The sequence below is a fragment of the Gracilinanus agilis genome, chromosome 1 (genome assembly GCF_016433145.1).
Source record: "Gracilinanus agilis isolate LMUSP501 chromosome 1, AgileGrace, whole genome shotgun sequence".
NCBI classification, from domain to species: Eukaryota; Metazoa; Chordata; class Mammalia; order Didelphimorphia; family Didelphidae; genus Gracilinanus; species Gracilinanus agilis.
Window position 1 is genome coordinate 790,906,269 of NC_058130.1, and position 27,917 is coordinate 790,934,185.

Genomic DNA, 27,917 nt, shown 5'->3' on the forward strand with positions numbered 1-27,917 from the left:
AAGATCTTACCCGGTTCCGCCTCCTCCTCCACTTCTAAAGCTTTTCCGGCCTGAGCTCCTTAGCTGCCAGAGGACGTGGTAACTGTGAAGGGGGGGGAGGGGTCTGCGGTAGAGGAGCCTGGGGGAGGGCGGGAAGCCGAGAGCTTGACTAAATACGGGTCTCTTAGGGGCGGACCACCGCGCCTGGGCCTCCTGGATCTCAATTCCTGCATCCTGTCTAAGCTGGGAGCCCCTCCCCTCCCCCCAGGTCCTGGAACTCTGCAGCTGGGCGGGGCTGGCTGGGTCCAGAAAGGATGTGGGGCCCAAGTGGAGCCGGACAGGCAGGGGTGGGGGTGGGGTCCTACGGGGTACAACGTATCCAGGGGGCTGCTCTGGTGTCTGACAGTGGTTGGCTGTGGCCTCCAGCTTCCTCTTCGGGATCCTTTTTCTTCCTAAAATGTCCTGCCTGGGGGGAGTACCGGATCCAGTTTTACCGCACCCTGTAAGGACCCAGGAGTCCTGCCTCCCAGCCTCTGGGTCTCAGACCCCCAAGCTCCTGCTCCTCTGTCCCTCTTCCCCCGCCCCTTCGTCCGCCCCTCGGGCAGCCTCAGCTTCAGTCCCTCCTGGCATGTTGTTTTTAGGCTAAACTGGCAATAATGACCAGGGAGAGGGCAGAGAGTGAAGAGGAATTCACGAAGGCTTCCTGGAGGAGGCGAGATTGTCATTTGGACTGTAGGGAAGCCTAGGAGGACAGTGGTCCGAGCTGGGGAGGGAGAGCCTGTCAGCCACCCATGGGGGACAGTCAGAGAAGGTGTTCCTGGCCAGGAGCTGGAGGTGGTGTTCATGGAGCCCCCCAGGAGGCTGGTGTGGCCCAGGGCAGGGGATGGCAGGGGGTGGCAGGGAGGAGGGGGATGAGGCCATTAGGGCTGGGAATACTGAAGAAGGACATGGGAGATTTGATGGGGAGGGGGAGGAAGCTGGGCCTGAGGAAAGTCACCTCAGAGGCTGAATGGTGGCTGGCAGGAAGGAGGAAGAGAGCCCAGGAGGCCAGCAGAGGCCCAGGAGAGCCCTGCAGTCAGGGATGTGGGTTGGATGGGAGGAGGAGGGCCTTCCCCACAGGGAAGACCATCTGGGCCACTGAGGAGCCCAGGGGAGAGTGCCAGGCCTGCAGTAGGGAGGGCCTGGGTTCCAGCGTGGCCTCAGACCCTTTCTTGGTGGCTCCTCTTTTGTCTTTGAACCCTGAGCCTGGCCTGGCTCCCTGGAAGGGCTTCCTGGCTGCAGGATCTCTCCCTGGAGGCTGGCTGAGCCCCCCTGGAGCACTGGGAGGCACCCCCAAGACCCTCCCCAGCCCAAGGGGACCTGTAGCAGGCACTTGAGGACTTTTGGGATGGGAGAGCTCCCAGGTGGGCCTCCTGCAGCCCCTCCCCTGGAGAGCAGAATTTTGGCTTTGGGCCAGTTTCTTGTCAGATTCTGCCCACCTTGGCCTCTTGGCCACATCCAGGCCCTGTTCCTGGCTCTCCTCCTTTTCTTCCCCACCTCCCTCTCCCCCTTCCTCCTGGTTCTCCTTCTCCTCTTCTCCCCACTGCACTGATTCTTGCTTGATTCTCCTGAGATGGTTCAAACCCAACCTGAACACCCAGGTGGCCCCTCTTTGTGGGCCTCACATTCCTTCACACAGACCCCCCCCTCCCCATCCTCCCATGGGCCTGTGCTTTTTCTCAGGAGCTCTCTTTTGCTCCCATCTCCCTCAGAGTGTATCTAGGTGGTCTGGGGTGACAGCAGGGAGAGAGGGCCTCTCTCCTGCCCAGCCTGGTGGGTTGTGGCCCAGGGGGAACCCCAAACCTGGGGTGGAGTCTAGAGGATGCAGAGAGGTCTAGGGGTAGAGAGGGACCTTTCCAGGAGCCCAGGGATTCCTGAGGCAGGTGTCCTGACCCCCAGCTCCTGCTTAGAGATTCATCTGTGCTGCCTTCAGACCAGGTCCTCAGTGAGTATCCCTGAACTCTGCCTTCCTGCCCCAAGGCCAGAACAGGAGCCAAAGCCCTTTCCTGGTCTCCTTGTCCCTTGGGAAGGTCTCCATCACATTCCAGGCCAGGGATGGCTCCAGTTCCCTAAAGGGATTCCCAGCCTCAACTGTGCCAGAGGGTCCCAGGTGCCCTCCCCAGTTTCTAGGGAGACCCCAGCACCCCTTCATCCTGTTTTCCTAGGCTCAGCCACCCCTGGGAACACTTGAGGCTCTCCAGGGTTCCTGCCCTCCTTGCCAGGAGCTCTGTTGGACCATGTGCCTTCCCAGCCCCTGCCAGGGGTGTTTGGGCTCTGCCTGGGCCCATCCCATGTGGGATCCCAAAGGCCCTGATGCCTCTTGGAGGTCTGGGAGGATGGGAGAAGGGAGGGGGCAGAAGAGGAAGAACATCTGGCCCTATAGACCCTCTTCTATTGCCAAGCTGCCCCCTCCCTATGCAGGTAGCAGGCTCTCCCCTGAGGGCAGGCCTGGTCCTTGGTGACTCCTGTGGCCCCTCACCCCATGTAGATTCCTGTGAGGCAGCCTCAGCCCAGGGGAGAGAAGGGAAAACCTTTCCCCCTCTGGGTCCCATCTCCCTCCCCAGCTCAGGGTACAGAGGCCCAGGGACTGCCCGAGGAGGGATGGGGCTGAGCCAGATCTGGAGCTGGGAGGGAGATCAGGGCAATTTTCTTCTCAGGTTCCACCAAGAGCAATTGGCCCAAAGAGTGAGCCCAAAGGCAGGGAGGAAGATGGGCTTTTCTGTAATAGTGGAAAGAGGGGAGGGAGTGTCCTGGGAGGGGGGCTCTAGGCCAGCTCCTGCTGCTCAGAGGGGCACAGAAGTCAGACATTCCCTGGGCCAAGAGAGGCCTGTTGGGAAGAGCTTTGGCTGGGTGTCCATTCAGGGGGCCATAAAGTGGGGGAAATTGGGGGCGGGGCAGGACCCTGAGTGGGGAGATGTAAAAAGGAATTTTTTATTCCTTTTTTAATTTAAAGGGGAACCCAGAGGTCCTCTTCCCATAGAGATATGTAGGGGTTAGCCAACTCACAGTGACTGGAAGGAGGAACCATAGACAGGAGGTGAGGTAGGAAAGGGGACCAGCAGCAGTTGGTTGGTCTGTCAGTTGCTGACAGTGAGGGCTGGCAGTTGGGGCAAAGTTTGTTGCTGTCTGTTGGGTTCTTGGTTGGTGGTTACTTGGTGGTATATAAAGGTGGGCCTGAGCTGACTGAGGAGGGCTTTTTGGCTTTGGTGATCTGTTAGGTTTTTTTGGAAGGTGGCTGGTCTTCATTGACAGACCTAATTGGGGTTGGATTAAACTCTGATTGATTTGGTTTTGATTGGATTGGAACTTTGTGGGATGGTTGTTATTAGCATTAGTTATAGGCAGTTATAGGTAGGTATAGGTAGTTTTAGGTAGTAAATATAGTTAGTTATAGTTAGTTATAGGATAACTAGTATAGGCATTAGAAAATTTTCTTTCTCTACCTCTTTCCTATATTTCTTTTCTTTACTATATTCATTTTACTCTATTTTTTACTATGTCTATTTTAATGAAATTAAATTATTAATTGTTACAAGCTGCTAGAACTTTTCTTTCCTCTGGCTGAAAAGGATAATATTAATTTATAACTCCACTATATTGTCATTAAAACTTAAATGATTAAAAGCTGCTCTCTTATTTTGTTAAAACTCCTAATTTAACCCTTGCAGGGACCAGGTTGGGGAAAGATGGAGGAGCTTCAGCAGATAGACTCACTGGGTATATTTTCCTGCCTCTACAGGGAGCCTGGAGTCCCAGAGATGGCCTTTGAGAGGGACAGACTCCCAGCCCAGGTAAGTGCATTCCAGCCCCAGATGGGAGCTCCATCAGCCAGGAAGGCCCTTCCCTGGCTCTGACACAAGATGGGCTGGAAAGCGGCTCTCTCTTTCCTGCTGGGCCATTTCTGTACCCACATCCCAGGCAGGAGGAGCAGCCCTTCCTGACTCTCTTCTCAGCTTTGGGAGTGATTCCTTGGCCCATGGGCAGCTCAGACCCAAAGAGCTTAGACCCCATTGACTCCTTCTTCTTCCCAGTCTAGGGATCATGTCTTTGCTCTCTCTGCTTGCCTGACGACACTCACACCCTCTTCCTCTGTTTCTTTTCACCTGTTCCCTCTTGATCCTAGCCAGGAGCAGAGCCCAAGAGTGTCCATCATCAGGGAAGACATTGTCCCCAGAGCAGTGGTGCTGCTCACTGGCTTCTGCCTCAAGTCTTGAGTCTTACTGGGTCTCTCCAGCTCTTTCCTCTTTCCTACTTCTTAGCCTAAGTCAGCCAGTGTAGAGGAGCACCCTGGTTTGTGCCAGGCACTGGTTAGAACAAAGGAAGATAGAACCTTTTGGCTGCCTGCCAGGGCTGCCCCCTGCCCCTTGCATCTGACTGAGGAGACCCTTCAGCAGCCATGTACAAACAAGCTCTGTTCGAGCAGGATGGAGGGAATCATTGTGGGACGGAAGGCTCTCAGGGTTCTGGGAGATCTTTGGTTCCTGAGGGGAAGATTCAGCTGGGACTCAAAGGAAGCTCCAAGTCCAGAGGCAGGAGGGAGAACATTCCCTGCAGGGAGACAGGCAGCCTCTGGAAAGGTTCAGCATCAGACCACGGAAGGTCTTGGCCAAGGATCAGCCAGGAGGCCAGTGTCCCTGGGTCAGAGGAGGAGGAGGGAGGTGTGAGGGCAGAGGAAGGGGCTGGAAGGTCAGTATATGCTAGTGGAGTCTGTTGTAGGAATGGTCAGGGTCCTTGCCAGGGACAGCTAGAATCAGGCAGCTGGAGATGCCCCCAGAGAGCTCCCTGTAGCTTTTGTACCCACTCCAGAGTGTGATCCCTCCCCCGCACTGGCCTTCTGCTGCTGAACTCCCTGATCCTGAGAGAGTCTGAGGAGTTTGGGGTGAGCCCAGGAAGGGCCTCACACAGAAATGGGGCTTTTTTTTCTCAGAAGAGGAGCTCCAAGTGTTCTTGAGCAGAGCTGTTTGTTCCAGAGCCAGCAGCTGGCTACATTCCTTCTGTGTTCAGTAGAATTCCTCATTGGTCTAGTCCTTCCCTTGTTGTTGGACAGGCTTTAGAGAAAGGGGCGAGTTTCTGGAAGGCCTGGGAGTTTTCTTTGCAAATAGGGTTAGGGAGGTGCTGAGGGAGACATCCTGGCCTTGTCACAAAGGCATCTGTTTCAGTGGCAAAGAATGGGATACAGACAGATTGGAGTGCTTTAGGTTTTCCTAAAAATCTGCTTTCAGCAATCTGTGTAATAACCCTCTGGGGTAAATGTTCTCAGTATTTCACAGTTGAGGAAACTGAGGCAAACAGAGGTTAAGGTTCTGTGCAGAAGTTTTTCTGTTTTAAGTAATCAAACTTTTCCATTTTTTTAGTAATTGCCTCTACCTTAAGTTCAGCTAAGCATTTGTGTCCTTGAACTGCAGAGTAAAACACCTCTGAGGCACCCTCTCAGGCCTGCTAATTTGGCCCCTGTGCCAGAAATACAAAATGAACATTTTGGAGATGTGGGAAAGCTGGGACACTCATGGGAGTTGTTGTCCATTTATTGAGCATTTGGGGGGCCATGTGGAACTTTGCCCAAAAGGCTTTCAAACCGTGCAAACCCTTTGATCTAGGCATTCTGTTCTATCTGAAACCATTTCTGTGAGGTTTAACTAGAGAAATTGATGTGGACTAAAGTGTGGAGCTCCCCCTCTCTGAGGAGAGATGCTGAGGCTGACATGGCTGCTGTTGGCAGAAAATCTCTGTTCTCAGTATTCCCATGCAGCTTGATCTCAGCATTCCCTGTATGGTGTGTGAGGAAGCTGTGACAGGCTGACCTTGTGCCATCTACTGAGCTGATTCCCTTTGGGGCAGAAAGAGAGGGCTTTGGGGCAGCAAGGAATGAATTATGGAAACATTCTCCATCTTGTGACTCAGTGCTAGAGCTGAGTCATTTCCCTTCCATTCAGTTGTGTGCCTTGTCCAAATTTTGTCTGGAGAGGAAAGTTTATTCAATAGGGAGAATTGGGAGAAACCTGGGTTACATTATTTGAACCTCTTTCTGCCTGGCTGGCAAACTGGATTGCCTGTACCTGCTGTTTAGAGACCCTCAGCTGAGGCCTGAGCTTAGGTTGATCAGAAAGAGAGTCAGATTCTGAGACTGATGGAAGGAGTTTTCTCCTAATTGTAGGTCTCTGGCATTCAGTAGGTCTTTTCTGCAATCTTGGTCCATATTGATCAGTTATTGCTTCTTTGTTCTTTTGATTGTTTACAGATATTGGGAAGGAGGGGGACCCCCTTTCACGGAACTTTCTCTGTCCCTCTTCCCCACCCTGACTTGGTAAGTTCCTTATGTTTTCTCAAATTAGAAAGCAAATGACCTAACATTGATTTTTTTTTCCTTTGCACTCATTGATCTTAATTAATTCATCTCTCTTCAGGTAGATAAGTCTCTTTTACCTCTGATTTCAAGTTCCAGCCCTAAGCCCAGGAAAGGGCCTGGTCCTTATTGGTTAGGCCAGTGATGGACAAACTTTTTAAAGAGGGGCCAAAGGAAAGGAAATGCTCATCTGTCAGTCTGTTTCTAAAGCAACTCTTTCAAAGTTTCATTGTATTGTGTTGTACTCATTGTATTCGTCAGATTAGGAATAATGTGTGAGGCTAGATAGAACATTTCAGGGAGCAACATCGGGCCTGTGGGCCATAATTTGCCTGTCACTGGGTTAGGCAGATGGCATACTTTGCTTTAATAAATTGATTAAAGTGCTCAGATGAGCAGAGCTTTGATTCCTCAGGCACTTCATCTTTTACTTGTCACAGCTAACCTCTTTATTTTCTTCTACTTTTGCCTGGAAATCTGGTCCCTGGGTCAAAGCTATCCCAGTCCTCTGAGTGCCACACTGGACACCCCCAACCCACTACAAGTTACCGCCTCCCCCTGACTCAGGACAAGTAGACTGCAGGCACCAAGTCTCTCTGGCCTCTGTGTGAGTCCTCATCTCCCTTTACACATGAGAACATTCATCAGTGAAACCCCCTTCCATGTCAAGGTAGGGCCTTCATCCTTTCTCCACCTTCCCAGGCTTAGCCTTTTCCTCCATACCTTTTCCCCTGTATGCTCTTGTCTTTCTGAGATGATAGAGAACACTTCCTCAGTCCTCCTTCTCTCAATTCTGTCTGCAGTCTTTGATGACTTTGGCCCACTTGATCTTCTCTTCCCTCTAGGGTATTAGGACATGGCTCTCTCTCTCCTGGTTTAGCTCCTGCCTCTCTAATCTGCGATTCTCTGGCTTCTCTGCTGGTTCCTCTAGATCTTGTAACAATAGGTTTAGGGGGAGGGAGTTCCTCCAGCCCTGTCTTTGGCCCTCTACTCTTCTCCCTCTGGACTTCTTTACTTCGTGATCTCATCAGCTACCAGGGATGCAAGCACTATCTCTCTGTTGAGACTCAGATCTCCATTTTCTGCCCCAATTTCTGTGCTGAGCTCTAGTCTTTCATCTTAAATTTCCTTATAGGGATTTCACACTAGGTGGCCAGTAGACATTTTGAGGTCAGTGTGTCCCAAAAGCATTGTTCTTTCTCACCTAGACTGAACCTCCACCTTCTAGATAGCTGTCTCCTCCTTGTCTCTCTGGTTCAAAACCAAGGAGCGCCACTTGACTCCTCACTGTCCCTTACCTACATATCCAGTATGGTGCCAGGACCATTCACCTTTGCAACATCTCTCCAATATGCCCCCTTCTGTCCTGTGTCACTACCATCCTCCTGTTGGAGGCCCACATCACCTCCCTCCTGGACTATTAAGAGAACCTACTTCTGGGTCTGTCTCCCACAAGGCTCTTCCCACCCCAAGGCCTCCTCCATTCTCCCACCAGAGTGATTTTCCTACAGCTCAGTTCTGATCGTGTCACTCCTCTCCTTCATAAACCCCAGTGGCTCCCTATTCCCTCCAGGATCAAATAAAAACCATTCTGTTTGGTGTTCAAAACCCTCTTTCCCGTCTTCTTATTCATTACTCCCCAGTCTATATTCTTGAATCTAGGGAACCTGCCTCCTGGATTCCTTCAGCTACAGCCTTTTAAAAAAATCCTTTACTTGCTATCTTAGGATTGATAGTAAATATCTGTTGTGAGGCAGAAGATGGCTAAGAGGTAGGCCATTGGGGGTAAGTGGCTTACCCAGGGTGATATAAGTAGAAAGTGTCAGAGGTCATATTTGAACCCAGAGACCTTCTGTCTCTAGTTCTAGTTCTCTATTCACAGAGTCTCCTAACTACCCCAAAATGGAAAAGGTTTGTTGTTGTTTTTTTAACCCTTACCTTCCATCTTAAGATCAGTTCTAAGATAGATGATTGATAAGGGCTAGGCAATCTTAGTTAAGTGACTTACCCAGGATCACACAGCTAGTAAGTGATTGAGGTCACATTTGAACCCAGGTCTTCCTGACTCTAGATCTGGCACTCTATGCACTGTGTGATCTGACTGGGTCTAGTTTTAGGCATTTTCAATGGCTTTACCCCATGTCTGGAATATTTTCCCTCCACATTTCAGATCACTGAGCCCTTTAAACTTCCTGTAAGTTTCAACTAAAGACTAAAAACTTTCTACAGGAAACCTTGCCTTGTCCCTCTTAGTCAGAGTGCCTTCATTCTTTCCATTCTTCCTCATTTCTCCTAGACAGAGCTCGCTTTGTGTCCATGGGACTGTGTTTTGTCTCCTTCCCCCAGTAGGCTGTGAGCTCCTGGAGGGCAAGGACTGTCTTTGCCTCTTGCAGAGTGCCCAGAAGTGAAGAACAGGTGCTGAATGTAGAGGGAATGGAAATGACAGTTTGTGATCCTTGAGATGTCCTGTGTGTGTCCCCATATTCTCTGTATCTACCTCCTCTTCTCCCCTGTGGTCCTGCAATCCAAAAGAAGAAGCATCCTCCTGGACCAGATGGGACACCACAAGCTTCTTCCCATGATCCTCTCTGTCTTCACCTTCAAATTTAGCCCTCCTGGATTTCCTCCTTCCTCCCGTTATTCTTGTTTGAAGTATTTAAAAGAAGCCTCTTTTTGGTCTCTGATGTTCTTCTGCTGCTACTGTTGGTCTTCAGTTATTCACTCCTCCTGCATTTTTGCTGCTCAGGTTATTGAAGAAGCAAATGATCTCTTCCCTCTGGGGTCTCTTCCTAAAAATACTGGAGACTCCTCTTCATTAGTGAACATCTACTGTGTCCAACATTGTGAAGCTCACATTTGCATGTTTTGGGAATGAAATTTAACCAAAGGGTAACCTGAGGCAGCTCTCCAAGGAAGACAAGAAAGGCAGGTCATGGGCTTGTGTCTGTGAATGCTCCAAACCCTAAGCAGAAGGTTAGATCTCTTTGATAGGTTTGGGGGAGCACAGAACCAGGAACAGACAGGCTAAGTAATGTCTGTCATGGGATGGAGGGTCACCATTAATTATAGAGCTGGGATAATCAGGGACACTGTGACTGCCTGGAATAATCAGTAATAAGGGGCAAGCAATGCCCCAGCTCTTCTTCTCTCCTCTGTCTAAGAGGAGATTCCTGTGTGATTCCAGTGCAAGGTCAGGTTCCTGACTTTGGGCAGCAAACCAGACATCTCTGAGATGGGTCAGGGGTGTAGAAAGACTAGAGCTGACTTCCTGGGGCTCCCCTGATGCTTCCAAGCTCAGTGAATGCCTTGAAATGAGGCTAAAACAGTGATGAAGTGTCCCAGAGCTGAATTCTGCACTTCACCTATTACAGGCTGGCTGAATGTGGATCTGAGTCAGAAGTCACAGAACCAGGACTCAGGCAGTTACTGGACAAAAGCAGTTCCTGGTAAATAGGATCAATAAGTAAATGATCCAAGATCATTTCAGCCTTCTCCGAGGATAGGTCACCTGCTGTGAGTCCTGAGTCCCCGAAATCTCTGGAGCACATTTTCTCCTATCTTGTGCCTTCCACAATGTTATAAGTAAAAACTGATCTGGGGGCTAATTACCAGATTGATGAGCATTTATTAGTAACGAGAAAGAGAGAGAGACAGAGAGAGAGAGAGAGAGAGAGAGAGAGAGAGAGAGAGAGAGAGAGAAAGGGAGGGAGGTCTCAGCCTTTCTGGGTCTCATTCTCCATTCAGCTTGCTTTGGCTGGGCTTGCCAGACATCAAGAGATCAGGAAAGTTCAGAGGCAAAGTCCCAGCCCAGAGAACCAGTTAATTCCTGTGTAGACACAAAAGCTTCTCTCCTTTCCTGCCTGCCTTTTACCTTCCCAGCTCCCCACTTCCATGGCTCAGGCTCTGGCACTCTGGTGACTCTCACACTGATGCTGGCTGCCTCCAAGCTGCACTGGGGGTCCCCTAGAGATTTCCCTTCACACACTAGAAACTCCTCGGCTTCCTTCTGGAGCATCCTAGAGCTGCTTCTCTCAAGGCTCCATCAGGCTCTTACAGACTCAGCTTCTAGTGCTGGCTCTGACACTGACCAAGGGAGGGACCTTTGGGCTCCTCCCTTCTCTGTGTGTCAGTTTCCTCCTGTAACTGACCAGAGGTGGGCTCTTCACTGTGATGTAACTTTCAGCCCTCTGTGCTCTGCCTTGGGCTGCTCTAGGAGGTGGTGACTTTCAAGGATGTGGCTGTGAATTTCACACGGGAGGAGTGGCGCCTCTTATCCCCTTCCCAGAAGGAGCTGTACAAGGAGGTGATGCTGGAGAATGTCTGCAACCTGCTCTCTGTAGGTAAGGAGCTTCTCCCTGCTGCCTGAGTCTGCCATCCAAGGGAATATTGCCCTCAGCAGCAGGCAGGGTTGGGAGTAGTTTTCAGTCATGAGAAAGGGATGAGGGGTGGTATTCCAAGTCCCCGAGCCGGGGCCTTGGTTGTTTTCCAAGTCCTGCTGTTGGTTCCTCTGTAAAAGGACTTTGCATTGTGTAATGGGACCTTGTGAGCTCCCTTTGGTGCTCCTGAAGTCTGAGATCCTATGCATGTTGGAGAATCTCAGATGTGGAAGTAATCTTAGAGCTGATTCCATCTCTCCTAGCCCTGCCCCAGACTTGTGTCTCCCAAACCCATCTGTGAAAACTGATGAGAAGGTTTTTCCTTCCACTCCTTTCCCTGTAAGGTGAATCTACTATTGGGAATCTTTTTCTCTTTAACCAGAATAAACTTGTAGATCACAGCTCCTAGGTGTCCCCAGGAGATATGATTTATCCTTAGTCTTCCTTCCTATTTCCCTAAGCCTTCAGTAGAGCCAGTGAGGAAGGAAGGGAAGGAATGAAGCATTTATAACAACCTACTCTTGTCCTAGGGCTCTGTCAAGGGTTTTCTCTTTAATATTATGGCACTTCTTCCTCACCTTCATCTTCCTAATTCAGTGACACAAGAAATAGATTTGATTAAGTGGCTTGTTCTGAGGCCCCTACATAGGAGCTGTTTGGGTCGAAATATCAACTAAGACCTTCCTGCCTCTAATCCCAGGCTCCTGCCCCCTCCCCTTCGAGATGCCTCTCATTCCCAGATAATAGAAAACTATGGACTGAGTCCTGCCTTCTCTGAAGAAAATGACCTAGAATCTAATGTTCTGGTTCCAGATTGGTTCCCTGATCTCTCCTCCTACAATCTTTGAGGCTCAGAGAGGTGTCAGGGAGGGAGGAATAGGCAGGGTGATGGGAGAAAAGCTGATCCTCGAGATCCCTATGTCTGGGGTTTCAGGTGGACCCAAAACACTGACCCTCAGACCCAGTGTGGGAGTTTAGGAATTTCTGCCACAATGGACCAAAATAAGATGGGGGAGGGGAGCTGTTGTTCCTTTGAGGTTCCCTGCTGGAAGCCATTGAGGCTGTGAGGTTAGCATGGCTACTCACAAGCTCTGACAATCCAGCACGGCAGGTTGTCAGGAAGATGGAAATTCCACACTCAGTTTACCCCATGTGATTCTTTTTACAGTGACATTCACTTGCATTGAAATTATTGCAATCAATATCTTTATCCGGCTCATAGGAGACACGGAAAAACAATACAGGTGTATGGCAAGAACAATCACAGCCATAGACTACCCACTATCCCAAAATAAACCCCTGTACAACCCCCTAGAGTATAGAAATTTCCCCTAGAATTAGCCGAGCAGAAAACCAGCAGTTAGTGAGTTAATGCAAGTTTCTAAAGTTCCCAGCAAGAAAATACCTGGCCTGGGTTTGTTCCCAAGCTCTTGCAGACCAAAGAAACAGTGAAACACAAGGAAATTAAGGCAATGACAAATTACCACAGAATCACCCTACCAGAACTGTATTCTTAGTGATCCTATAACAGAAAGAACACCATGGGAACAAAACTTGGACCAGACTGATATTATTGTGTCTTATTGGATGTAATCAACTACCATAACTATCTCCTTGATTGATGATGGGAATGAATAATATAACGTAACTATATACATAATATAATTAGTTAAAATATAATTAACTATTATGATTAGCTAGGAACTGATGTACTTGTACCTTACCCATGGCTTAAAAGAATAAGTTCCAAATAAGCCAGCCTGTAATGAATAATTCTTGACAAGCTTACTTCTTTGTTTAACCACAGTAAGATAATTAGTAAATGCCAATCTTGTGGTGTTTCAAAAGTTAATATGTGATTTTGAAACTATGGGAAAATCAAAACCTGCATGAGATCATAAAGAAAAAAGGGTATAAAAATGAAAATCAGCAGATGGCACGAGAAGGAACAGCCTCTACAAATTGACTTGCACTCTGGCTCGTTCTCATTTCATTCTTCGACACGCCATCCTACCTCCAGAGACCCAACCAAGTGAAGAGTGGGCTCTTCGCAGTTCCCCAGCAGAGTAAGAGGCACATCCTACCCTGGACTCCTTCATTATAGTCACTGAGGGGGTGAGGGTACACCCCTGTGGTTATCCCATGGACAGAGTCTCTGAGTGGAGTCACTGGACTCTCCAATCTTTCCCTAAAGATTACTCAATGACTAGCTCCTCTCCATCTTCCTCCCTGACTGATTTCCCATGCCCAGGGCTTACAGCTCCCTCAGAAGTCTTGATCTCTTATTTGGAGCAGAGGGAAGCCCCGCGGATGCTAGAGCAAGAAGGTCTGAGGAGCTGCTGCTCAGGTAAGGTAGGGTAAAAAAGGTGTGGGAGAGCAGGGGTGACCAGAGGGTTCTGTGTGTTCTGGTGAAGCCAGGGCTAGATTAATGGGCAGGAAGACCCAACTTGGAATTCTTTTTTAGAGGTTTTTAGCAGGGGCTCCCTTTGAAAGTCTCTGAATCCCTGAACCTGTTTCCCCATCTGTAAGATGAGGCTGTTGGACTCCATTTTCTGTCAGTTCGCTTCATGGAATCAGTCTGTGATCTTCTAAGAAGTCAGTGTTTGGGGCTGAAAGGCCTGGAAGTCCCTGCAGGTGCCAGAATGGCTGAGGTTATCACCTCTGAGCTCTTTAGTATTCAGAAACATGTATGAGTGCTTGAACTGTGCTGGGTCCTTGGATAAGTTATAGGGGACATAAAGGGCTATAGCGGACATCCCCTGCCCTCATGGAGCTCACCCTTTGCTGGAACAGACAGCAGCATGCTGACAGTTCTGTAAAAACCCTCTAGATCCCAGCTCTAGGGCAGCCAATCACGAGAGGGAAGGCTGTGAAGAGAAGGAGCACTAGAGGACTAATGGTGTCAGGTGGCCTTTGCCTTTAGGAGAGCCAGACTTAGAATTCTGGGGCAAAGTATAGCAGAGATAACAAGGGAAAGGCCCTGACACAACTCACTCAAATGGCCATCTCTAGCAGTTTACCCTAGAACCCGAGGACAGATGTTGCATAGTATTTCATGGGGAGGGAGAGATCAGGTGAAAGTGGTTGAGCACTGGGGAGACATGGTTTATTAGTTCCCAGAGGAAGAGAGTCATTAGCTCATTAGTGTGGGAAAGGCTGAAGATGAAAAACAGTGGGGGCCCTGCAGGGAGGAATAAATGAGGGATGGGATAGGCTTTTTTGCACATGGAGAGAGATTTTCTGTATCTAGGAGAATGACCTTTTGCTCTGATCCTGAGGGCAGAGAGGAAAAGGAGGCAGCTGTGCTGGGTGAGATGTGGTGGATAAGAGAGCTCTGTAGAGGGTCTCCTGCTTGTGTTTTGTGAAATATAAGGCCAAGTTTTCAGCTCAGAAGGTGAGGCAGCGGGATGAAGGAAGCCATGAGGGAATGCTGGAGACCAGGGAAATATTTGGAAAGGCAGCTGTAGTGGGTAGCAAAGGGAAAATCCATGAGAGAGGCGAGACAGGATTGCCTTGCCATGATGAGGACCCAGCTTACATCAGGGAACCTCAATGTAGAGTGGAGGTAGGCAGCTGGTTTCCTGATTTTCCTTCTCTCCATTGACCTGCAGCACATGAGGAGGAGTAAAGATTGATGTCTTCCTTAGAAGTGATCCAAGGCTAAGCTTTCCCTAAATCATCAGCCCAGGCCCTTTCCTGGTCTCCGGGGCTCAGGCTTTCTCCTGTTCTTGGACAATCAGTGACCACAGCACCTCATTTTAGGGAAATGAGAGAAGCCTCAGGGATCTTCAGGATTGGGTCTGCTCTAGTTCCAATAGAGTTATTGTTGACTGCTGAGAAATAAGAGCAAGAGAGGGACAGGAACACGACTGAGGCCAAAGTATGCATTTGCATTTCAAGAGAGAAACCAGAATGTAAGGATCCTGGTAGAGTTTGGGCCTGACATAAGCCCTGGGCCTAGTCAGTAAATATGTATTAAATAATAAATATGGTCTAGGAACTGTGCTAAGACTTGAGCAAACAAAGGAAGGGAAACACTAGTCTGGGCTGTCCTGGAGGTCATAGTCTAGAACCCAAACATAGAGGTACTTTTTTTTTTTTTCCTAAACCCTTACCTTCCATCTTGGAGTCAATACTGTGTATTGGCTCCAAGGCAGAAGAGTGGTAAGGGTAGGCAATGGGGGTAAAGTGACTTGCCAAGGGTCACACAGCTAGGAAGTGTCTGAGGCCAGATTTGAACCTAGGACCTCCTGTCTCTAGGCCTAGCTCTCAATTATAGAGGTACTTTAGAAAGAAGCAACAGATCCTGAATCTCACTCTGAGATCATCCAGGGAGAAAGGAGTGTTGGGGAATAGAAATGCATTTAATTCAACAGGGTAATCAGGAACTAGTGGACAGTGAAGAGAATAACAGTTTAAGGAGAAAAGCAATCAAAGGAGGAAATAATTCAAATTCTAATGATAAAAATAAATATCACCATTTGCATATGTCTTCTAGTATATGTCATATTATAAATATCTCATTAGATCCTTATAGGAACCCTAGGATGCACTTGATATTTTTATGTCCATGTTATAGTTGAGGAGCCTGAGACCAACAGAGCTCGTGTTGCTTGCCCAGGGTTAAAAGTCCTAGCAAGTTTCTGAGGTACAGTGAGAATGCATTACCACCTGTATTGGGATTTTTAAGAAAAATATCATTAAAATGCCAGTATCTTTATAAGGTGGGAAACAGGAAGAGAATTGTACGAGCTTTCCTGCCCATTTCCTTATAAAAGGATCACGGACTCACCTTACCACGAGACATATTTTTAAACATAGGAAATGCCATGTTTTTGTTTCATTTGTATTTAGTAGAATGATTTTATTTTAGTGAAAAGAGGCATGAGATCACATGGCATATTCTTTGTTATTTTAATTGTTCTTTAGCTTTGAGGTGAATTAAGTATCTAGATGATACTAGGGTGGTATAGGGAAGTTTAGATGATCAAGGAATGATTGTTAAGAGCAGTATTCAGAAGTTCATGGTTTGGGAAGGCCAACAGGATAAAACTTACTGGATGCTCAAATGATATTAAACTGGGTTTCTTTAAGTAAGGGAAGGAAGGGATGGGAATTAGGATGATCTAACTAAAAATATAAATTAACCTTCCCACCAAATCTAGTTATCTTCTGCCAGTTGTTATCTGCACTACCAATTACCTCTACCTAAAAGTCCCAGTTCCTACAATAAATACTGTTTACTAACCAAATTCCCCTCTTTAAATTGTGAATAGAGGTGGTAAGTTTGAAAGAAAAGCAGGAACAGGGCTAAAGTGAAAAGATTCTCACTGACAGATGTCAATAGATGTAACAAGCAGCTCTGTTGGACTCTGATCAGTCAGCAGGAACAAGATACACACAGGGTCACAGGAACAGGTAGTTGGATCTAAAGGACAGCCACGGGAGAGGGAGAAATGTCAAACTCAGTAGGTCCACCCAAGGAGTTCAGACACACTCAACTTCCTCCTTTAACAGTCTCTCAGAGGAAGCCCCTATCACTTCCCTAGAATTCTGGAACCTTCCAGCTTCAGCCTTTCCAGCAGCTCCTGCTCTTCCTCTTTCCTTATAACAGTTTCCCCCTTTTCATAAAGCCAAAATAGTGTTGAAAACAATATTTTTGTATTTTTGCACCTACAAAGATAATCCACAAACTAAATTTCGTACCCAAAATAATAAATTGTCTACACTCACCTATCTTATCCTATCTAATACTACCTTACCCTTGGAATTCAATTCAAGGAAAGGAAAAAGGAAAATTATACAATGAAGAGTTAGAAAGCTCAAAGTACAAAGCAACCATATACAAAATCAAAAGAAGCAAAAAAAAGATCAAAATAGAACTATAAACACAAACTTCATTTAAAACACTAAAATCTTAAAAAACTACTTTTATAAACTAATACAGAAAAATTCTATTAGTATTGCAATGCATTAATAGAAAACTTAGACATTTTTGAAAAAATTCGACTAACACAACATTGCATAAGTTTTTACAAAAAAATTCAAACCAGTCCATCAAATTAACTTTTCCAAAATACATCTAAAATTAGATGAAAATTTAACACCATCTTATTCTAAATTAAAACCTTATTCATATTACACAAAACCAAATTTTTACATAGGACTTTGTATCTAACTATCCTATGTAAAAACCTAATCAGCATCAAATTTTAACTATATACATAATTATATATATAATACATATCTACATACAATATACACATGTATGCCATACATATATAACCCAATATTTACACATGTTTTATATATATACATATACATACACTATAATACAATTTTCCACCTTAACTATAATACACACTATTTACATATCTATTTACATGTGTGTGGTGTGATATATAATATGTACTGTTATATGTAATACATGTGTGTTGCAATGTATTTTTGTAAAGTACTTTAGTGCCCTATCTTATCAACCCAAATCTCCAATCTAACTGCAGCCCTATTTTAATAAAATCTCCTAAAACTACCCTGTCTACCTATATTATTACTAAACCTAAACTAGCTAAATCCTATACTAAATAACTATTCATTGTTAGTAACTATTCTATAATTATAACATTGTTAGTAAGTAACTATTCATTGATTTACTTATTCAGGTAGTGAATCAATATATCTTAACTGTATTTATGTTTATATATGTTTATGTTGTTATTTATACTATGTTATTTTTTGTTATGTTACTGTTGCATGCAACATACTTACCAAAACTTCAGATTTTCCGTCTTCTTGTCTTGTTTGAAGAAATCTCTTCTTCAAAATCCATGGCAGTAATATGTACTGTTGAATGCAGTATGAGGATATGCTATGTTGCTATATTACATTTCCCAAATTCATAGAACCATTACTCCATCAATCACTTGATCCTCTTCATTGAAAATTTTCTTTAAAGTCTTTTTCTACTTATCATTTACAAGTCTTTTCAGTCTCTGTACAATGTCCTTCAATATCTCTGAATCCTCCTCTTCTAAAGTAATCTCTTCCAACCAAATGACCTCTTCCACTGGAATGTCTTCTCCTTACTGATATTTTTGATTGCAGATTCTATTTCACTGATGAAAATCTCAGCTTTCCACCAACTCTTCTCCTTCTGCTTCTTCTACAGTTGCTACATTTTCATTATCAATTTCATGAGCTAATTTTGTATACAAACAGTGATATCAAAAATCTCTTCCTAACACTCAGATGAGGGTGAAATTAATACAGTTGTATAAGGACCAACCCAATACTCTTGTATGGCCAATGTTTTGGCAAAATTTTTCACATGTACCATATCACCTGGTTGAAAATTATGAAGAGAATAATTCAGTGGACCAGATTGGATCAATACTTCCGTATCATGGAGTTCTCTAAGCCTTTGTTGTAATGCGCTTAAATATGAAGCAATTTGACAATCTCTCCTGTAATAATTACAATTTAAATTATGAGGCTGTTTTAGTAGCTTTATTACAGCAAACTAGAGAAAGTAAAAGAGAGGGAAAGGGATTCCTTCAGTTAAGTGCACAGGGCCAGAGCCAGAGATCCACACATGCTACACCTTAACCAAAACAAAGCTCAAGCTCTTCAAAAAGAGCCCCGTGGTGTGCGTCTCAACCAAATTTATCTCCCATGCCCTTGTATATTAAATGAGGGCATAGTTAAAAGGATGCTAGGAATTTTAGCTCAGATGTAGCAAATTTTGCACCTCCAGACCCTGTAAGAGAGATGTATAAAGAGCCTTACAAGTTTTTGCTTGCAATGGAACATGTCCAAAGAACCTTTCATAAGATGATATATGCAAATCTGCAGTTTTTGGAATGCTTGTATAATCAATTTGCAAACTCCCGAATGGACAGCCTTTCTGAATTCACCTTGATTGAATTTTTGGCAAACAGAACGACTACTACAGATCTTATTTGCAACAGTACTTATACCTGGTGCTACCTATTGCCTTTTTACAGAATCCACTACAGCTTGAGTACCAAAATGACCATTTGTGAGAATGGCTTGACACAAATAGGTATAAAAATCGTTTGGTGTGGTTTTCCAGTGTCAGCAACCCATATACCATGTTCTTTCCTAGCTCCAACTTCTTCCATTTTTCAATCTGAGTCTCCTTCTAAATCTAAATCTAAATTATAGAGCTCTTTCTAAATCATCAGATTTAGTAGTTGACAAATTCATCACACACACTGGAGCATTTTGGGTTGCATACTTTGCAGTTACTCTATGATTTTCCTTAGAAACTCAGTCTCTGCCACAAGTATGACTTCTACAATGGATTACCGCTAGCTATTTAGGTTTTTGGATAGCATTCAACAACTCAGTTATTATTTTTACATGTACAATTGGTTTTCTGATGCAGTAATAAAACCTCGCTGTTTCCAGATATTTTCTTTTGCGTGATATACTGAAAACACATAACAAGAGTCTGTATAGATATTAGCACTTTTGTCATCAGCTAGAAGAAAGACTTGCTTCAATGCCACTAACTCTGCTCCCTGAGCACTAGGTAAGAGCCATCACACAGTGTCTCAAATTTTATGACCACTGCAGTACTGGTACAACGAATTCCATTACACAAATATGAAGAACCATCAGTAAATAATACCAAGTCAGAATTTTCAATAGGAGTGTCTTTCAAATCCATCCTAGGCATCTCCACTAGATCTACTACGTTTACACACTCATGTAGTGGTTAACAATTTTTTTGGCAAATAAGGAAGAAGTGTAACTATTTAATATACTATACTTCCTCAACTGGATGTTGTCACTACCCAGGAGAATAATTTCATGCTTGGAAATTCTTTGATCTGAATAAGCTTGAGTACGAAATTTCCTTATTAGTGCTTCAATTTGATGTGAACAATATACAGTCAATGGATATCCCAAAATAAAATCTACTGACTTCTGTACTTACACAGCAGCAGCAGCTATCCCCTTTAGACAAGGCACAGTACCTGCAGCTGTTGGATCAAGCTGACAACTATAATATGCAATAGGACACTAACTTTGTCCCAAAGTCTATTTCAGTACCCCAGAAGCAATTCCATTGGTCATAGTAACAAACAATTGTAATGGATTAGAATAGTCCAGAATTCCCAAGGCAGATGCAGATAAAATGGCTTATTTAAGCTTAGTTAAAACTTGCAGATGTTCAGGCTTAAGTGTCAGAGTTTCAGGTTCTGTATTCCTGATTAAATCTGTAAGACATTTTGTTATTTTGTTATAACCAGGTATCCACTGTGTACAGAACACAGTTGTTCCAAGAACAACTCTGAGCTGCTTTTTGGTCTTTGGAGCAGTCAACTTCTGGACATCAGCTATTTTTTTTCTGTGTAATACTCCTTGAACCCTCTGATAACACAAAATCTAGATATTGCATTCTAGACAAAACTCACTCTAATTTTCCTTTGGAGATCTAATGCCCACGCTTATACAATTGTATTAAAAGAATCTTGCTATCTCTTAAGGAACACCTTTGCATTTGTGGATGCAAGAAGAATATCATCCACATAATGCACCAATTTGCTCTCCTTGAGTTGTATACTTTTAAGATCACTATTTAGAATTTGTGAAAATTGGCTACATGAGTCTGTATACCCTTGAGGCAGGTGAGTCCACATGCACTATGACTTTTCCCACATAAAAGCAAAGATCTTTTGAGAATCTTTATGAATAGGAATTTTTAAAAAAGCTGAGCATAAGTACCACAATGAAATATTCCTGGCTTGTAATGGAAGGAGTTATAGCAGTTGGATTTGGTACAACAGGATGAGTCTTAATTACATAATCATTCACAGTTTTTAAATCCTAAATAAAATGATATATAGCTCTGCCATTCTCATCCAACTTTGGCTTTTTAATAGGAAGAATCGGTGTATTAAATTCTGAGAAGCAAGAAATGATAATCCCTTGTTAGATTAGGGATTCTATGATTGGTCTTATTCTCTCAATTGCTTCTTTAGTCAAGGGATATTGAGGTAGACAAGGAACTGGTCTTCCCTTAGTCCTAACCCTGACTAGAGAGGCTGATTTTAATGAACCCACATCTGTAGAAGACTTTGACCAAAGATCCTTAGGGATATCCTTAGGTGTTGGATAAGCTGAACCTAAGTCATCCTCTGTACTCACTACATCTATTAAAAGCAATGGAAAGGCTTTTCAGAGATTCTTCTGGTAGATGTAATGAAATATCACTAGTTTGAGTATGTTGGATAGTTGTCCTCAGGTTACACAATAAATCTCTACCTAAGAGATTCATTGGGCATTCTGGCACACAAAGAAATGCATGCTCCATAGGTAATGGACCTAAAGTAATCATTTTAGGTTGTAATTTTAGTTCTCTTTTAGGTTTTTCAGTAGTACCTATTACTTCCATTGTACCAATAGCTCTACAATTCTCAAGAAATGTTTGCAAAACTGATTTACTTGCTCCGGTCAATCAGAAGATCATCAATCTGGTCTCCAGTAGTCACAGACACATGTGATTCTGTGCTGTTTGATGGTTGGAATGTCTCCAACACTAGAGCTAATTCAGTAACATTAGTACAAAGCTTAGTCATTTCCTGTCCAGTCAAACTCACATCTGCTTGAATTCCATGCTATTCCCAGGATTTTATGTCTTTATCACCTTCATCAGATTTTTCACTACTCTCATTCATCCCTTTAACCTCAGTCTTATCATTGTTCACAATCACATTTTCATTATCTATTTTACATCCTTCATTATTTTTCATTATTACACAATCATTAGAATTTTCAACTATTTTTACATCACAATTTTTCCCTCACTTTCATTAACATTGGTTACATTTTCTTTTGTTTCAGTTACATTATTTGCAGACTCATTAACTTTATCATCCCTACATTCAATACCATTCACCTTAAAACCTTTTCCCATTGATTCATCAAATACTTGAGAACTCCAGGTACACCTTCATAATGAACATGCCTCTTTGTTCTAATCACCTTTCTGACCACTCCCTACTTGAGTATATTTTGATCTTTCTCCTGATCTCACCCATTCCTGCATCATATTAAGATCTGGTGGTGGAGCTCCTTGACAACATGAATTCTGATATATATTTACATTTTTCTGCTTTTGATAATTACTGCCATTATTAGTCCATCCTTTATTATTTTTCGGCATCCATTATTATATCTATTATTACTCAAATTAATTGTCTGGAGAATTGTCCCTTAAAATGAAAATCTCACAAGGTGTCTATTTCTGTTGCAGAGATAACATCTCTGATCACCAGATCACCTTTCCTTAGGAACATAATGATTCCTAGGTTGTGTAAGGGGTAAAAAGGAGTTTTGTTTGGGTGAATATTAAAAAGGGATGATCACCAGGGGATTGAATAAATATCTATCCACAATAAAAAGTCAAGTCAAAATGATTTTTATGGTAGTTTATTTATAAATGGGAAGTGGGAGAGAAAGTAAGAAAATCAGAGAGTGGATAGGGTAGGATAAGTAATCTTAACAGATTGAGTAATTTGCTCCAGCCCCAGGTTCAACCCAGGTAGGTTTAACCAGTCCACAATCAGAAAGAACTGAACCGAGACCCAAGGGCTAGGGATGAGTGAAGCAAAAGCTTCAGTCTCTGGTCCTCTCTTGAAAGGAGAGTTTCTTTAGAGAAATCCAGAAAGATCTAGTCTTTACACTCACCATGTGTTATTCCAAGGAAGATATTAAGAGCAGTCTCACCTAGTCCAAGTTCTCAGCCAGTGCTCCTCCAGGTCTAAGCCACGAGTAAGAGCTCCTTCAGGTTCACGTCACGAACGAGAAGAGAGTTAAAGGAAGTCACTCCCTTTTTAAAGGTGCTTTTTTCATCATTTCTTGTGCTTTCCTCCTATTCTATGTGTCTAATCACAACAGACACTTTGCTTAGGACTGCCCAGGGGACAGTCAATCAATTCCAATTTCTCACCCACTCTTGCACACTTGGGTCACAGTCTTCCCAATTTGTGAATTAAGTGGTGATGTATTCACCTCTGTTGTAACTGAAGCCTTAGTCAAGTGATCCAGAAAACTCGCTGGAGTCTCATTAAAACTTTGCTTAACATTCAAATATGGACCATGCATCTGGTTGATGCGAATTTCGTTCCATAGCTTCAATAGTTGATTTCCTAACAAAGTTCCAAATGGTCCCCCAAATGCTCAATAAATGGACAGCAACTCCCATGAGTGCCCCAAAATGTTCATTTTGTATTTCTGGCACAATGGCCAAATTAACAGGCCTGAGAGGGTGCCTCAGAGGGGTTTTACTTTGCAGTTCAAGGACACAAATGCTTAGTTGAACTTAAGATAGAGGCAATTACTAAAAAAATGGAAAAGTTTGATTACTTAAAACAGAAAAACTTCTGCACAGAACCTTAACCTGTTTGCCTCAGTTTCCTCAACTGTGAAATGATGAGAACATTTACCCCAAAGGGTTATTACACAGATTGCTGAAGGCAGGATTTTAGGAAAACCTAAACACTCCAGTCTGTATCCCATTCTTTGCCACTGAGCCAGATGCCTTTGTGACAAGGTCTCCCTCAGCACCTCCCTAACCCTATTTGCAAAGAAAACTCCCAGGCCTTCCAGAAACTGGCCCCTTTCTCTAAAGCCTGTCCAACAACAAGGGAAGGACTAGACCAGTGAGGAATTCTACTGAACACAGAAGGAATGTAGCCAGCTGCTAGCTCTGGTACAAACAGCTCTGCTCAAGAACACTTTGAGCTCCTCTTCTGAGAAAAAAAACACTTACTGGATACCCAAATGATATTAAACAGGATTTATTTGAGGAAGGGAGGGGAATTGGGATGATCTAAGTAAGAATATCAATTAGCCTCCCCACCAAATCTAGTTATCTTCTGCCAGTATCTGCACTATCAATTACCTCTCTACCTAAAAGTCCCAGTTCCTACAATAAATACTTTTCACTAACCAAATTTCCCCCTTTAAATAGTGAATAGAGAGGTAAGGTTTGAAGGACAACAGGAAAAGGACTCGGGGGGTGGGGGTGAGGAAGGTTCTCACTGACAGCTATCTATAGATGTAACAAGCAGCTCTATTTGACTCTTATCAGTCAGCAGCAACAAGATACTGTTATTAGTAAAGAAATACCTGGGTTAAAATAATAAATCCAGTGTGTAAATAACTCCTAGGTGTTTTGGATAAGGTGAGTAATGGGAAATTGGAGTAGAGAGGGAAACCACCAGGAAACCAGTGGGTCCTTAATGTCCGTTAGGTGCCAAGTTTGTCTGGAAAAGGAGGAATAAAAGGAAGGTCTAAATGTAAAAGGGATTTAATAATAATTAGGGCAGGTATTAGAAGGGTTCAGGTTCTACCTTGAATACTAAGGGGATCCCTCCCAAATGTTTCAGAGGGAATATCTACACTACCACTAATCTAACTACTATAGTAACAGGTCCAGCAGTAGTCTGGGATCTTGTGTTCAAAGATCTTCAGTGGATGAATTCAGCAGATCCTCAAGATGTCCAGGGTAACTGCCAGTTAAATAAAAATTTTGAGATGGAGCTAGGATTATTGACATTCATTGTACACCACTGAAATGTCTCACCACAGCTTGGCCAATCTCCAGCAAACCAGGTCTTAATTGACGATATCCTCTTGAAGATAGGCTCTACACACAGGAGAAAACAGGTCTCCCTTCTCTTTAGGAGTTCAGCTGTCTCCTTTCTCTGTGTCAGAATACTCAAGCTGTCAAGAAGCCATCCCTGTCACCCAGATCTTCCTAAGCTATTCTAATTTCCTTCTAACAATACACACAGAAACAGGTAGTTGGATCCATAGGACAGCCACAGGAGAGGAAGAAATGTCAAACTCACTAGATCCACCCAACTAGTTCAGACACTTTCAACCTCTTCCTTTAATGGTCTCTCAGAGAAAGCCCCTGCCACTTCCCTAGAATTCTGGAACCTTCCTGCTTCAGCCTTTCCAGCAGCTCCTGCTCTTGCCTTTTTCCTTATAACAGAGGTAATGGCATTTTTCAGAGGATGGATCGTGCCCATTTAAGTTGGAAAACTTTTCTTACCTAAGGAAATGGGATATAAAGCAGCTTGTTTTCTGGCTGTTGAGGAAAAGAGTTATGTGTATATGTCGCTTGTAAGAATTAAAATTAATATAGAGGGACAGAATTAAAAACATCACAGTTTCAAAGGGTTTATTGAAAGCCATTTAGAAAAATGAATTCACATGCCTATTAAGATTGAGTTCAGATGCCATGCCATACCTTCCCACCTGACTGCTTCAGCAGGAAAACAAGAGGAAGTACCAATCCCAATCTCCCTATTTAACCTTCTGTTTATGTTGGCTTACATCACCATGTGAGATAGGAAACCAGTTGAAACATGGGAAATGTAGTTTGTAAGAGATAAAAATGTCCACAGGAAGTTTAGACCAGGGACTTCAGAATTAGTTCAAGGACCCCCAAATTTCCAATATCACATGTTCTATGTATCTTTTACTGTTTGTTTCTTTTAGAAAGGGAGATCAGACCTGAGATGAAGGCGAATCCAACAGAAGTGAGCTTTCCTGTGGAAGAAACGGGCCTACAAAGATTAATACGGTTTGAATCAGATAACTTTGCATTGAGAGAATTCTGTGTTCCACCTCCAAATTCATCTCATATTGAACATCAAAGAACGCACACCAAGAAAATATCTAGTGAAATTAATCAATGTGGAAAGACTTTTATGCACAGTTCCAGTCTTGCTGGACACCAGAGGAGCCACCCTAGGGAGAAACCTCATGAATGCAAGCAGTGTGGAAAGGCATTCAGGTGGAGATGCCTTCTTGCTAAACATCAGAGAATCCATCTTAGGAAGAAAACTCATGAATGCAATCAATGTGGAAAGACATTCAATTTCAGCTCCAGTCTTGCTCAACATCAAAGAATCCACACTGGGGAGAAACCTTATGAATGCAAGCAGTGTGGAAAGTCTTTTAGTCGGCAGTCCCTTCTTGCTCTACATCGGAAAATCCACACTGGGGAGAAACCTCACGAATGCAAGCAGTGTGGAAAGGCATTTAGTCGGAGCTACAATCTTGCTGTACATCTGAGAATCCACAGTGGGGAGAAACCTTATGAATGTAAGCAATGTGGAAAGACATTTAGTTTCAGCTCCAGTCTTGTTCAACATCAGAGAGTCCACACTGGGGAGAAACCTCATGAATGCAAGCAATGTGGAAGAACATTTAGTTGTAGGTCAAGTCTTGCTAAACATCACAGAATCCACACTGGGGAGAAACCTTATGAATGTAAGAAATGCGGAAAGACATTTAGTTGCAGTTCTCCTCTTGCTGTACATCTGAGGATCCACACTGGGAAGAAACCTTATGAATGCAAGCAATGTGGAAAAACATTCACTTGTAGCTCCCATCTTGCTGTACATCTGAGAATCCACACTGGAGAGAAACCTTATGAATGCAAGCAGTGTGAAAAAACATTCAGTTTCAGCTCCAGTTTTGCTAAACATCAGAGAATCCACACTGGGGAGAAACCTTATAAATGCAAGCAGTGTGAAAAAACATTCAGTTTCAGCTCCAGTCTTTCTAAACATCAGAGAATCCACAGTGGTGTTAAGCCTTATGAATGCAAACAGTGTGGAAAAGCATTCACTTGGAGGTCTCTTCTTGATGGACATCTGAGAATCCACACTGGGGAAAAACCTCATGAATGCAAGGAGTGTGGAAAGGCATTCAGTCAGAGATCTCATCTCGCTGTACATCTGGGAATTCACACGGGGGAGAAACCTCATGAATGCAAGCAGTGTGGAAAAGCATTCAGTCGGAGCTCCCATCTTGCTGCACATCAGAGAGTCCACACTGGGGAGAAACCTCATGAATGCAAGCAGTGTGGAAAGGCATTCAGTTGCAGCTCCTATCTTGCTAAACATCAGAGAATCCACACTGGGGAGAAACCTTATGAATGTAAGCAATGTGGAAAGACATTCAGTTGCAGCTCAAATCTTGCTGGACATCTGAGGATCCACACTGGGAAGAAACCTTATGAATGCGAGCAATGTGGAAAGACATTCAGTAGGAATTTCAATCTTGCTGAACATCACAGAATCCACACTGGAGAGAAACCTCATGAATGCAAACAATGCGGAAAGACATTCAGTTGCAGCTCAAATCTTGCTGGACATCTAAGGATCCACAGTGGAAAGAAACCTTATGAATGTGAGCAATGTGGAAAGGAATTCAGTCAGCATTCTCATCTTACTATACATCTGAGAATCCACACTGGGGAGAAACCTCATGAATGCAAACAATGTGGAAACACATTTAGTTGTAAGTCAAGTCTTGCTAAACATCAGAGAATCCACACTGGTGAGAAACCTTATGAGTGCAAGCAATGTGGGAAGACATTCAGTTGCAGCTCCCATCTGGCTGTACATCTGAGGATCCACACTGGAGAGAAACCTTATGAATGCAAGCAATGTGGAAAGACATTCACTAGTAACTCCATTCTTACTGAACATCAGAGAACTCACACTGGGGAGAAACCTCATGAATGCAAGCAATGTGGAAAGGCATTCAGTTGTAGGTCAAGTCTTGCTAGACATCAGAGGATCCACACTGGGGAGAAACCTTATGGATGCAATGAATGTGGAAGGTCCTTCAGTTGCAGCTCAGATCTTGGTAAACATCAGAGAATCCACACTGGGGAAAAACCTCATGAATGCAAGCAGTGTGGAAAGGCATTCAGTCGGAGCTCCAATCTTGCTGTACATCTGAGAATCCACAGTGGGGAGAAACCTTATGAATGTAAGCATTGTGGAAAGACATTTAATCAGAGTTCCATTCTTAATAGACATCAGAGAATCCACACTGGGGAGGAAACTTAAGCGTACAAGCTATGTGGAAAGATGTTTATGTGCAGCTCCAGTCTTGCTATTGGGTGAAGAAAATTTTCCCTCCGGACTTTCTGTGGCTACATATTTGGCGTAAGCCTGAACTTGACTCAGATTCAAAAACTGTGTTATGGAGATCATTTGGTGAGGATACAATGACAGTAAGAAATATGCAGCAATATTGTTAAGTTATCACAAGATAACAACACTGCCCACAGACTTCCTACCTTGGCAGCCCAGGCAAAATGGAAAACCATGGTTGGC

General features: G+C 44.0%; 1 protein-coding gene and 1 pseudogene across 1 annotated transcript; both read left to right on the top strand.

Moving 5' to 3' along the window:
- Positions 1 to 27,917, top strand: part of LOC123230496 — a 92,114-nt pseudogene that overhangs the window by 8,438 nt on the left and 55,759 nt on the right.
- On the top strand, positions 3,705 to 27,479 carry LOC123232585 (zinc finger protein 420-like; the record flags this gene model as incomplete). Its single annotated transcript, XM_044658997.1, has 3 exons — positions 3,705 to 3,809; positions 25,941 to 26,343; positions 26,578 to 27,479. Coding segments are annotated over exons 1-3 (1,410 nt in total), but the record flags the coding sequence as incomplete, so codon positions are not given.